The following is a 13,659-nucleotide window of genomic DNA, read 5'->3' as shown; positions in this document are numbered from 1 at the left end:
GCAGTATACCAGTGTCTTGGAATCTGGTTTGACCAGAAACTCACTTTCAAGCCGCAACTCGAGTATCTCAGGCACAGGACGAAGAGCAGACACAATATAATGAGGTCGCTCACCAGCACAACCACAGGAGCAAACCTTCATGTGCTCAAAGCCTACCACACGGCCGCCATCAGATCGCTGGTAGATTACAGTGCTCCAGCACTCATTGGACTGAGAGAAGACCAAATAGCTAAGCTAGAAGTCATCCAAAATAATGCTCTCAGGGCCATGCTCGGAGCACCCATGTGGACCAGAATTTGCAATTTGCAAATGGAAACTGAACTACCACCCCTGGCAGTACGAGTCAAGCAGGTGACAGCCGGTCTCCTCGCCAAAATCTGTAGATCAGATAAGCCCACAGCTGCCAAAATTCGAATCAGTGCCTCCCTCCACCTCGACCACTGAGTGCGAGGGGCCACCTGGTCGCACGAGGCAAGCGAGGTCATCCGACACCTGCAAGCAGAAACACTCGTCAAGAACAACCAAGACACACGAGACAATGGTTACGTAGTTCCTCCACCATGGAGCCCTCTACCAGCCACCTTCAAAATTACCGACCTAGGTGATAGCAAAGCCAACCTCCAGAAGGAGGACCTCAAAAAAATAACTCTGGAAGCCATAGCCACCGAGACACCGGCTGATGCAGCATCATACTTCACAGATGGCTCGGTGGATCCAAAACATCATACATCCGGAGCGGCCTTCTACACCCAAGGTCAGACCCTCCGATGGAGACTTTCTAATGACTGCTCCACCCTACAAACAGAGCTGGTAGCAATCTCAAAGGCCCTACAACACGCTGCAACACAACACAACAAGTCCATCATAATTCACACAGACTCGAAATCAGCCATGCAGGCGCTGCAACACAGTCAACCAAGAGACAACGTCCACATCATAACCTCGATCCCCGCACAGCTACAGGAATTAAAAAGACAAAACCGCCCAGTCGTCTTACACTGGATTCCCAGTCATGTAGGGATCGGGGGAAACGACGTGGCAGACGAAGCAGCCAAGGCAGCCACAAGTTCTAGTAGCGTACACATTCAAGTTCCAGCAAGTGTGCAACAGATCAAGAATCACCTCAGAAAGACTAGCAAGCTCCACATCCAAAAGAGCTTCCTTCACGCATTTAACGCTGGTTCCCAATCAGCCAAATGATACCTGGCGGCTACAAAAGGGGAACCACCTTTTGCAGACAAGAAAACACCAAGACAAACCCAAGTTAGCCTTCATCCACTACGACTAGGGTACAAGTGCTCCTGGCAGATGATCGGAAATGACGTCATGGGATGCACCTACTGTCAGGAGCCAGCAGCCAACCCACTTGAACACTATCTCCTCGACTGCGAAGTCACACAAAGCCTCCGAAACAGAATTCAAAACTCCCAAGAAGCACACACAACACCAGCGGCCACTCTAACCCGAAAGGCCCAAACAAACCACATTCACCACCTTCTCCGGGTCATCACACGATACCCACCACCCAGATAGCTAAGAAAGTATCCTCTCCCAGCAATTGTGGACCCCAGTTCGGGGGGCGCGCCACTCCAAAACTGACCACGTCCAAGAGTGGGGGTTGGTGGTAAGCGTCCACTGATCGGGGGTCCGCTCACACTTGCAACCTGCAGTATCCTTCCAAATCTGCAGGTAGGACCACCTCTAATCCCAATCCGGTCTGGCCGCTCCAGGAGCTCCAGCCGGAACCACCAAACGGGCCGCCTATAGGCAAAGGCCCGTGTCGGATTACGCTCCGACAATCTCAACAACAACAAACAACAGAATATTATACAGGAATCTAAAAGAAGAACTGAAAGACATAAGCAAGAACAAACACAATGAAACATGGAACAAGCTGATCCATGATACACAAGCAGACTACAGAAATCCAAAAGCATTCTGGAAAAAAATAAAAAACCTAATGGGAACTAATTCGGAAGAAACTAGCTACATAAAGGACAAAAACGGAAGAAAGGCAACAGAACCACACGATAAAGAACCAATATTTTGAGAATACTGGAAAGACATATTTGTAGGTTATGTATCTAAGCTACTGTGCCGAGTAGCAACCTTGTATATAAGCTACTGTGCTGAGTAGCATCTATGTATATAATTACGTGGCAACACTCCACGTGTTATGTGGCAACATTGCCCAGAGGCTGCCATATGACAAGGCAGTCTCAGTCTGACTCAGTGCCTCGTGCAAGGCACACGCTAGTCACCACTTGTATTTCTCCTATCCGTTAATAAATGGACTTCAGTGTTACCCGGTGTTTCCCTACCCATCACTGCTTTCTTCAGGGAACACTTGGAACCTTCATGGGGCAGTGAGTAGGATCTGTGGACTTACAAGTGAGTGAACAATGGACAGTTAGCCGGCGATGTGCGATTGCCGGCGAAGTGCGTGTCGACTCTGTTGTGTTGCGTTGTGTTTCGCCGCAACGTGCAGTGTTGCGCCGTCACAGTGCGTTCTAGTGACGGTGGCAGTGTTAGTGTCAGTGTATTAGTGTGTCTAGAGCTGAGAGTTGAGCATTGGCCTCTTTTTTGTGGTACCCACGGAGCACACAGGCGTACACCCTTCTCGTGTGACATCCGGGGAGACACTGACGTTCTTGCCTCCGTGGCGGCTCCAGCCTAAGGCCACCGCATCTGCTGTCTGAGACACACACATACACACATAAGCACGCACGCACTCACGGACAGAACAGTGGACTCTATGCATTATTTCTGCACTGTTTATGTCATATATATGTGGTTCGAGCTGATGAGGCGCCGCTTTATATACTAAATAGCGCAGTTCAATCATACTAAGATGGGTGGTAAGAAGGGACAACGTCAAGATGGGAGACATGACTCCCCACCACCTTCTCCTCTACCGGGCACAGATGGAGCTTCTGCGCCCACCGCCCCTCATCCTTCACCTACAGCGACGGACATTGCCACTGTAGGTTATGTATCTATGCTACTGTGCCGAGTAGCAACCTTGTAAATAAGCTACTGTGCCGAGTAGCATCTATGTATATAATTACGTGGCAACACTGCGCGTGTTATGTGGCAACATTGACCCGAGGCTGCCATATGGCAAGGCAGTCTCAGTCTGACTGTGTGAGCCGTGCATGGCACACACTAGTCACCACTTGTATTTCTCCTACCCTTTAATAAACGGACTTCAGTGTTACCCAGTGTTTCCCTACCCATCACTGCATTCTTCAGGGAACACTTGGAACCTTCAGCCACGTAATTATATACATAGGTGCTACTCGGCACAGTAGCTTATATACAAGGTTGCTACTCGGCACAGTAGCTTAGATACATAACCTACAATATTCAGAATCAACGACGAAGACAATAGAAGCTTCTGCCAAGAAACAGAACAGGCAACTAGAACATATTTGAGCCAGAACACAGAGAAATGGAAACCTACCAGGAAAATCAACCTCAATTCATTAAACATCAATAACCCAATAATTGCTCCATTAACTCAAAATGATATTGAAAAAACAATAGCAAGCTTTAAGAACAAAGCACCTGGCATAACAAATTAATAAAATCGTACTACAAAACATTCCTCAGTCTATGATCGAACAGCTTAAAAATATATACAATGCCTCACTTGCAACTGGCTTCTTCCCTGCCAAATTTAAAATAGCCAAAATCAGACTCATCCCGAAAGCAGGAAAGAACCATACCCAAGCAGAGAACTACAGACCTATCTCACTACTGGAAACACCCGGTAAAATATTGGAAAAAATAGTCAACCACAGACTCAGAAATTTTCTAGACCAAGAAAACAAATATAACCCGAGACAGCACGGCTTTCGAAAATATCGAGGAACCAACACAGCAATAGCACTAATATACGAATCAATTGCAAATGCTGCAAGCAACAGAGACCAATGCAATATAATTCTAAGAGAAGTGTCAAAAGCATTTGATAAAGTCTGGCATGAAGGACTGAAGTTGAAAATAATCAAATTGGACATGCCTTCCAATATCACAAGACTACTATGCAATTTCTTAGACAATAGAAAGGCCAAATTAATCATCGACAACCATCTAGGACAAACTTTCAACCTTCATTGTGGAGTTCCCCAAGGCAGTAATATATCGCCGACATTATACACTGTATACACAGCAGATATGCCGCAACCACGGCAATCAGAATATATAGCATACGCAGATGATGTCACACAGATAGTCAGGTACCCAGGAAAATCCAAACAAATGATGGCCATTAGAACAAGCAGAGAAATAGAGATAATAAATAACTATGAACGAAAATGGAAGATAAAAACCAATGTCCAAAAACTCAAAATAATTCACATCGCAAAAACAAACCCCTACCCTATTATTGTCAACAACCAACAAATACCATATGCTGCCAACGGAAAAATATTAGGACTCAAGATAATCAGAAACGTAATAATCCCCCACATCAATGAAAGAATAGCTATGGCAAAATCACAACTTACAAAGCTCAGAAGTTTCCGCCAATTAAATACCAACACGCAATTGCACCTATACAAAGCACTGATCAGACCACACTTAGAATACCCTCCGATACCTCTGAACACAATCGCAACAACAAATCAACTTAAATTTCAAGCAGTGCAAAATATAGCCCCCAGAAGAGCGGCAAAACACCAACCACCATACACACAAACAGCACAAGACATACACACAGAACACGGCATAGACCCACTCAACACCAGAATACACACCCAAGCAAATGCAATATGGGAAAAAATCCAGCAAGAACAGGATCCCATACTAAACCAACTAATTGAGGAAAACAACAACACATCGCACAGATGGTGGTCTAGAAGCAGGAAAAATGATAACGAAGAACCAGAGCCTCTATATACACACTAAAAAAGAACCAAAAGATGGGCTCAACTCTCCAGTCACACAAGGACCTGGAGGGACCCCACAAATAAACAAAGACCTAAATAGTTCACAAACACCCACAATAAAAAACGAAAAACGAAAAAGATGGGGATCATCCCTCCAGTGCCACAAGGACCTGGAGGGACCCCCCCCCCTATCATAATATGCCCCAAGGAAACATCAAATAGAACAACTTAGCTTAGCTTGGCTGAGACAGGCCTTCCCTAACCGCATGAGTCCTTTAATGCAGCACTGTTGACGGAAGACAAAAAACCCCGTCTCCGCAAGGTGGATAGCCCACCTGCTGATAACCTCCTCCTCTATTTCCCACTTCTGAACTTTACCGTGTTCTGTACCCTTCTTGCACCCTCAGAGCTAATGCTCTCTTCTCTCCGTATCACCGACCGACCGAAGATTATTCTACTGAACGCTCTCAAACAGACAAGACCTCCTCTCAACAAGCTCCTCACCACACAGCAACTCCCTAGCACTGCATTGTACATATAATATATATATATATATATATATATATATATATATATATATATATATATATATATATATATATATATATATATGTATATATATATAACGCCATAGTGAGTTTCCTTTCTCATCTCCATCCTTAGTGCGAGATCTCCTACATAGCCAACGGCTACAACAGCACATATCTACCCGACCGCCCATTCGGCCATTCGTCAATTGTTGTATTCAATTTCTTGGGTATGGTTTCTTAGATTTAATTTGGAATAATAATAATACACAGTTTTTTTATGACTGGTATCTAGGTCTAGTTCGATAATTATCAGTGTTGAGTAAATAATTTGCCAGTCATGTCTCCCGTTCTTGAAAATTTCAGTGGGTCTACAAATTACCTTGAACGATTGTCTATTTTTTATAAAGAGAACATCTCATGTATGGAAGATCCAGTTTATTAATAAATGGATAAATATCAATAAGTTATTTGTATGAGGAAATATTAGTTTAGATTACACACTTGAATAAGTTATAGAACACACATAACGTATAAAAGAGCACTCTTATCAGTGCTGTTAAAGCGTTCCTTATCTTCAAGTGGGTTTGTAGTGGACTTCTCCCCTACAACTGCCTACAACTGCGTAGCAGCTCACCACCTGCTATCGCATTCCAATGTGCCGCCTTCCCTAGCAACCAACCAGATGTTACCGTATCTTAGCAACGAAACTATTCACCGGCTACTTCTCGGGTTTTCCCACCATGACTCATGGCGGCTGCTGCGGGGTATATAAGCTCTGTCTCTCCATTGAGATTCAATCTGACCAATCTTCTTGAACAAGCAACACCTCCTCCTCTGCCGCTGCCTGGCGACCCTCGCCTCTCCTCCGCCTGCCTGGCGGTCCTCGCTCCCGCCAGCGAGCATGTCCTTCTCTGAGCTTCCTCACCAACCAACTCTCATTCTGACCATTCTTCCTGAACAAGCAACATCTCCTCCAGCAAGCTCCACGCTGTTAACATTTCATTCAACCAGGAGGCCAGCAACAGGCAACACCTTCTCTAACGAAGCTCCTGCACATCTACCTCCTTCAACACGATACTCCCGAACGTCTTCTACTGAGCTGCTCCCCACCACATGGCATCTCCAGCACCAGACTGTCTATCATATAACTTATATATATTATACAAGAAAACCACATTAGAGTTTCCTTCCATCCTGAGTGCTAGACAACTTTAATATCTCGATACCCCTACAGGTTCTTCTCTCGTATCATAATATATAACAAAACACACAAGTTAAGTACCTGAGTGTAACAAATACTGCTTTAGAATTAATGGCATTTTTTCGTTCGCAATCCCGCCACAAAATAAGATTTCATAAATGGTAAAATAAAGATTAGATCAAGAAGTTCCTTGAATAGGATGTGATCGATGTACAGTACTGTGAGAATGGTAACAATTTAAATAATTCTTTTTGGGAGTTTGACCATCATTAATATATTAGTTGGAGGTAAAACAAGTGCAGTATAAACCGGCCAGCACGGGAAAATGTCCAAATCACAGGGGTAAGCAAATAGCACACACTAGGAAGCATTAGTAGCCTGCATAGTATTACGTCATTTTACGTCTCAAAAATAAATAGACTTTTTTGTTTCGCACGATGAATATTCCTCGTCAATGATGATGTAGACGTCACCTAAACTGGTTAACATGAAAACAGCACAAAAGAATGCCATCAAATTTATATTAAGATTTTACCTTAAACATTTTATACATACGTTAACTTAACACAGTTAGAAAGCAGATAATCTTTAAAAAAAAAACAGCAGAAAACTACAGGCTCTGAAGGTTATTAGCGGGACGGAGGTTGGAGAAGCACGTATCCCTGTTGCTACCGTCGCCCATGTTTGGGAAAATCCTAAGTGTCATCCACGTGCTCACTGGAATCTCTATCATATTCATGGTGAGAGTGGTAATATATATATATCCTTTCCATCTGTTGTCTGCCCCGTAAGAGCAATGCGAATAATAAGTTACGGATGAGTTAATAAATTCAAGATATAAGAAAAATATGACGCTAAATTAACGGCGTGGGACCGAGTCTCGGATGACCAATTACGGTAAGGCACAACACGAGTGAGGAAAGTGCATTCACTACAGCGTTCCATACTGTACATGTCTATCTTGATGATCAGCTGGAATTAATTTAAAATTTTTATATCATGTTGAAATGCGTCCTCCAAATTTTTCTACCTAAACTCTTATTAGATGTTGAGTTTTACCTTAAACTTCTGACCAGTCGTGGCTTAAAAGACTGCCTTTAGTGCTTCATCAAACTAAAGATTCCTTTATCATGAAATGCTGTATATTAGACCCTCATAATAATACCTATTAATGTAAATGTTGGAAACTTGACTTTCCCCTTTTCATTCCCCTCCAAAGCACAGTACTGTACTTCGTGCCGTTTGTGGGGTTCACAGTACCTTCAATGCTATGGGTAATATGTCTTATTCACCCAGTTAGCTGTATTCTTTCACAGTCATTAAATTTTATATTGCAGTACGGCATTAAAAGTAAGCTGAAATCATACAAAAAGGATTCTTGAATATTTATGTTTATTAAAGAACGTCTTAGTGGTTTTAAAGGTATATCAGGGAAGGAGATCTGATTATAGTTCCCTGCTACACGTGTCCTCAACGACGTCCCTATCAATAGTCAAATTACGGGCGTGTAATTACTATTTTATCACTCACAGGTGAAACATAAGGATACCACACACATATAAACATATGAGCCTGCACTACGACACCTCAGCTACCCAGAGTGATTAAAACACCTGCAACTGCCTATCTTTTACTATAGACGGGAAAGGGCTGACCCATTTGAAATTTACAATCATCTCAGAGGGCACTAAGTCGAGTGTCCATACCTGGAGCTGGCGGACGCCCGCCCTACAAGGGGTGGTCACAGCTTAAGGTTAAAGAAGCTACAAGTCCAGAAAACTGTGAAGGCAAACTTTTTCAGAGTGAGAATCATAAACTCTTGGAACCATTTGCCAGAGAGTGTTGTGACGGCACCGAGAGTGACCTCTTTTAAGACCAGACTTGGCCGACACTGGCGCAGGTATAGATATATACTGTACATTCAGGAGTCAGTACATGCCCAGTACTTGCCAACAGCGCGTAACAAGAGACGTGACCGAGCACCCAAGTGGCTGACGAGCCGATCAGTGGAGAAGAGGAAAAAGGTAATAAGTAAAAGTATGAATATAGCATAAACACACACAAACAGTACATGTACAGTATATGGGTGCATGCAAAATTGAGGTGTTTGAATCCATAGAGAAGAGGGGGCCACTCTCTCCAGTCTCCACACCCCCTCTCCATATACTCGCCAGTCTGTATTGTAGGGAAGACATTGAAGAGCATAGGTACTGTAGGTTAATACCGTATCATAAGTTGACACCTGTGGGTCTTCTGGACGTAATATTCCTCTGACCACTAGTACTGTATTAACACTTCCTCGCGACTAGTATTAACTATTATCAACCACTAGTATCAACATTTATCAATCACTAGTTCAATAGTCAACCACTAGTATTAACATTTATCATCCACTAGTATTAACATTTATCATCCATTGGTATCAACATTTATCATCCACTGGTATCAATATTTATCATCCGCTATTATTAACTTTTATCAACCACTAGCATTAACATTTATCAACCACTGGTATCATCATTTATCAATCACTAGTATCAGCATTTATTAACCACTAGTATCAACATTTATCAACCACTAGTATCAATATTTGTCAACCACTAGTATCAATATTTATCAACTACCATTATCAATATTTATCAACCACTGGTATCATCATTTATCAATCACTAGTATCAGCATTTATTAACCATTAGTATCAACATTTATCAACCACTAGTATCAATATTTATCAACCACTAGTATCAATATTTATCAACTACCATTATCAATATTTATTAACCACTAGTATCAGCATTTATTAACCACTAGTATCAACATTTATCAACCACTAATATCAATATTTATCATCCGCTATTATTAACTTTTATCAACCACTAGTATCAGCATTTATCAATCACTAGGCCTAGTATCAGCATTTATTAACCACTAGTATCAATATTTAACAACCACTAATATCAACATTTATTAACCACTAGTATCAATATTTAACAACCACTAATATCAATATTTATCAACCACTAGTATCAGCATTTATTAACCACTAGTATCAATATTTAACAACCACTAATATCAACATTTATCAACCACTAATATCAATATTTATTAACCACTAGTATCAATATTTATCAATCAAGCGGCTAACGAGTCGATCAATGGTAAAAAGGATAAAAGTAAAAAGTCAATCTTTAATATTAAATCGTCAACCACTAGTACTGTACTGTACAGTACAGTATTAAGTTTCTGAATGGTGGTATCCTTAAGTTTCACATGTTAATATATGCTTTTCGACCGCTGAAGATACTATAGAATATTTTTCTTTTTGCCATCTCGGGATTCGTTACCGTCATAATATGAATAGGCAGACTAAGGCAGCTGGTGTAGGATCCTGGTGGTGGCGGGGCTGTTGCTTACTCAGCTGTAACCTCACACTGACTGAACACTTTCGCTTCTACCTCCTCACTCCAACCTTCCCCACACGTATGATTTAACAAGTAGCTTTTACAGTTTTCAAATGTCACACTTATTTCCTTAAATACAAATTCATTCAAATAATGACCTTTAAATTAGTTCCACTGGGACTTTTAAGCAATTAGTGTGTTGTGGCGGTGACGCTAAATAGGGAGAGCCGTGTATTGGAGTACCAACAAGAAGCCGTATCTACAGCGATCAGCAGAGATTAGAATGAAAAAGATTATAAAAAGCCGCGCGCGCAGTGTACCCTGGTGGCTGACGTCATTACAGTTACGTCACCAGCGGAGAAGGTCCATCATTCATCAATCAAACAGAGTATAGTCCCCATAATTTTCTGAGGGATGTCGACCACAGTCCTCCACTCTAAATGTTCTAGGGCCGTTTTTACGAATCTTCCAGTGTTTTGTATCTCTCTGGGGAGGGGGACCAAATGTTTTAAATTCCATTCATCCATCCCAATCCACTCCAATCCCTGCCTTCCCCCTGGCCCTCCTACCCTCAAGTTTGCCGCTTCATTTTATCCTCTTCGCCACTGATCGGCTCATTAGCCGCTTGGGTGGTCGGTCATATCTCTGTTACGCCCTGTTGGCAAGTACTGGGCATGCACTGGCTCCCGAATGTATCTGAACCTGCTCCAGTGTTGGTCTAGTCGGGTCTTGAAAGAGCTCACAATAGTCACAATCGGTGCCGACACAACATTCTCTGGCAGGTTGTTCCAAGAGTTCACAGTTCTCACTCCATTAATATTTCTGTTATTATCCCTCATACCTAATTATATAACCAAAATATCAATATTTTGTTTTCTTTTTCTGTACATTTCAAGCATTTCTCTTGAAGTTTTGGGTAATCTTGGTACAGTGCGTGACAGGGACGTGACCGATCGCCCGGGCAGCTAGAGAGCCGATCCTTTGGTGAAGAGAATAATTGAAAAGGAAAAGTAATCAGAGACACGTGACCGATCGCCCAAGCGGCTAACGAGTCGATCAATGGTGAAGAGGATAAAAGAGAATAGGACTAAATGTATACGAGCATTCTTCTAATACAGTACAAGGGCACAGTGAAAAAAGGGTATATCCGTAAGAAGTTTCAATAAATGTCTTCATGTTGTGACGGCACCGAGTGTGAGCTCTTTCAAGGCAAGACTTGACCAACACTGGAAGTGACTGGAGCAGGTTCAGGTACATTAAGGAGCCGGTGCATGCCCAGTACTTGCCAACAGTGCGAAACAGAAGGTTAATCGTATCCTCTCTTGTGAACACCGAGGAAAAGAAGCTGTTCAATGCCTCAGCTTTATCCTGGTCAGAATCTGCATAACTACCATCTTCAAGCCTCGGGTCTGATACTCCTATTCGCGTTTTTAGTTTCGACTTTGCATAGCGGTAAAACGCCTTTGGGTTTGACTTGACCTCGCTTGCAACCAGCCTGTGGAACTCCTTTTCAGCCCTTCTACACTCTATCTTTGCTTGGTTTCTGGCTCTTGCATACACCCTCCTGTCCTGCTCATCGTTTGACCCAACCAACGTCTTGAATTTCTTGGTTTTCTTCTTAACTTTGTTGACCGCCACATGGTTCATGTGTAGGGATCCCCTTGTATTCCTAGAGTCACTGGGTTTGGTCTCGGGTATATATTTATCGATCAAATGTGTCACTTTACTAGTTATGATATTCAGCATAGTTTCTGCGCTCTTGTGCCTTAATGAGTCAGGCCAGTGGATACCCCTCATCTCTTCCCTCATCCCGTTGTAATTTCCCTTGTAATATTTGCACCTTGGCCTGGCCTTATATTGAACTAGGTAACAGTTAAATCTGAATGACAACACTATATGGTGACTGGTGCCAACTGGGGCAAGGTGTTCCATTTTGGCCACCATACCCTCCTCGTTTGTTATGATGAGGTCTAGTGGATTAGGTGTTTGCTCCCCTCTGTAATATGTCGGGTCTCTAACATGTTGGACCAGAAAATAATCTCTCAGAATTTCTACAAAAGAGTAGCATGGTTATTCAAGTCATTTGGGGTGAACTCGTTTCTCCAGCCGATGCTGCCATAGATAAAGTTCCCCACGATAAGGAGGTGGCTAGGGTTGAGCATCGCCATGTCGTCTATTAAGGCTCTTAAGTTCCTTTGATTTAGTGGGCCACAGTTTGGGGATCTGTAGATGCACCCGACAATAAATAAGTCCCCTCTCTTTACATTAATTTTACACCACTTGGACTCTTCAAAAACATCCTCCTCCTGTACCCTCGCCTGGCTGGCTCTAAGGTCTTGCCCAGCATAGATAACCACACCCCTCTTGCAAGTTTTTTGAGAAAGGTTCGTAAATGAGTCATATCCAGCAATACTGAACTCTCATTCCTCTGGGTCGATTCTCTTGTTCTTGTGCAACAGTTCTACAAATCCTACAATATCTGGTTGGTGTACCTTCAGTAGTGTTTCAAACTCCTCTCTCTTATCAAGGAACGTGTCAGTATTAGTGTACATGACATTCAAGCCAGAATTTGTTCTCGGTAACTCTCAGAAGCTGCAGCATTTGAAGTGTCCCTTCTCGTACCTCCAGGTATGTGACTTGTGTCTCAGTCTCACACTCGCCATATTAAGTCATTTTAACTCGGTCCACAGTACCTCATATGTACCCACCTTCCACACTCATTGCATATTACAGTATTGAGTTGCTACCAACAGCTTTCTTAAGGAGAGCACATGGCCATTTTCTACCACAGCTCCCTCACCCACACCACTAATCAATCCTTTTGTTTTTTCCACATTCACTTTCAGGCCCTTTGACTTTATTCCATCCTTTCATTTCTTAAATTTCTTCACTGCCCCTTCAGTACTATCTGCTATCAGCATGCAATAACTCCCAGGGCAGGCCAGTCCTAAAGGGGGCTCAAGACAGACCCCTACCAGTTTTACCTCAAATTCCTTGCCAATTTACTGTACACTCTCAGATATACTGTAAGATTGAGTTTGTCAGGAAAGAGGTGAAATGGAGTTATATATGCATTCGCAACTATACTGGCCTGACCGCAAACCACAGCCCAGGCCGAAACAGCCGTTAAGTCTTGGAGAATTTTGAGTTTGACAGGAAACGTTCAGGAGATTAATGACTTTCTTAAATAGACAACTGACACTAACTAAACTATAAACATCAGATTCCCTGAGGTTTGGGCGACAAAATAATATAACTTTAGTAGCTATCGGAAATTCAGGACACTCCCACGAACGACATAAAATATGCCACTCTAGCTGTGCAAACTCGACACTCACTTACTTGATAAGTTTTACTAACAATAAGGACAGTTGAAGCTTTCAGCACCACTCACGATGGATCTTGAATGTTCCAACTGTAAACAGACATATCTAGGTTGCCTCACCAATTGCAATTTCAAATTCTGTCATTACTAAGGAATAATGAAATCTCGGGTTCATTCAAGATTGAGGGAAAACGGCAGACTCAGACGTCCTGAAGCGCTGAGAAAACGGACTCTTCAGATGGGGAACTTCAATAAGAAAGCATAGCTACATGTTTTGTGGGCTATTGAGAGAAATATGAATCGTCTAATT

The 13,659-nt window shown here is 42.5% G+C and overlaps 1 protein-coding gene across 4 annotated transcripts in view; it reads right to left on the bottom strand.

Annotated features, from left to right (window-relative positions):
- Nucleotides 1-10,274, bottom strand: part of LOC121872319 (thioredoxin domain-containing protein 11-like) — a 102,107-nt gene extending 91,833 nt beyond the window's left edge. The window contains exon 1 of one of the 4 annotated variants that reach the window (XM_042375033.1): nucleotides 10,183-10,274. Coding sequence is in view for 3 of the 4 variants with exons in the window: in XM_042375031.1 (XP_042230965.1) it covers nucleotides 9,968-9,973 (6 nt within the window). In the remaining variant the exon portion in view is untranslated. The other 3 variants (XM_042375031.1, XM_042375032.1, XM_042375034.1) reach the window with 3 other exon arrangements.
- Nucleotides 10,275-13,659: the final 3,385 nt, after the last annotated feature.

The sequence above is a fragment of the Homarus americanus genome, unplaced genomic scaffold (assembly GCF_018991925.1).
Source record: "Homarus americanus isolate GMGI-L3 unplaced genomic scaffold, GMGI_Hamer_2.0 scaffold5589, whole genome shotgun sequence".
Taxonomy (NCBI): domain Eukaryota; kingdom Metazoa; phylum Arthropoda; class Malacostraca; order Decapoda; family Nephropidae; genus Homarus; species Homarus americanus.
The sequence above is the reverse complement of the archived record's forward strand: the minus strand, read 5'-3'. Positions and strand labels throughout refer to the sequence as shown.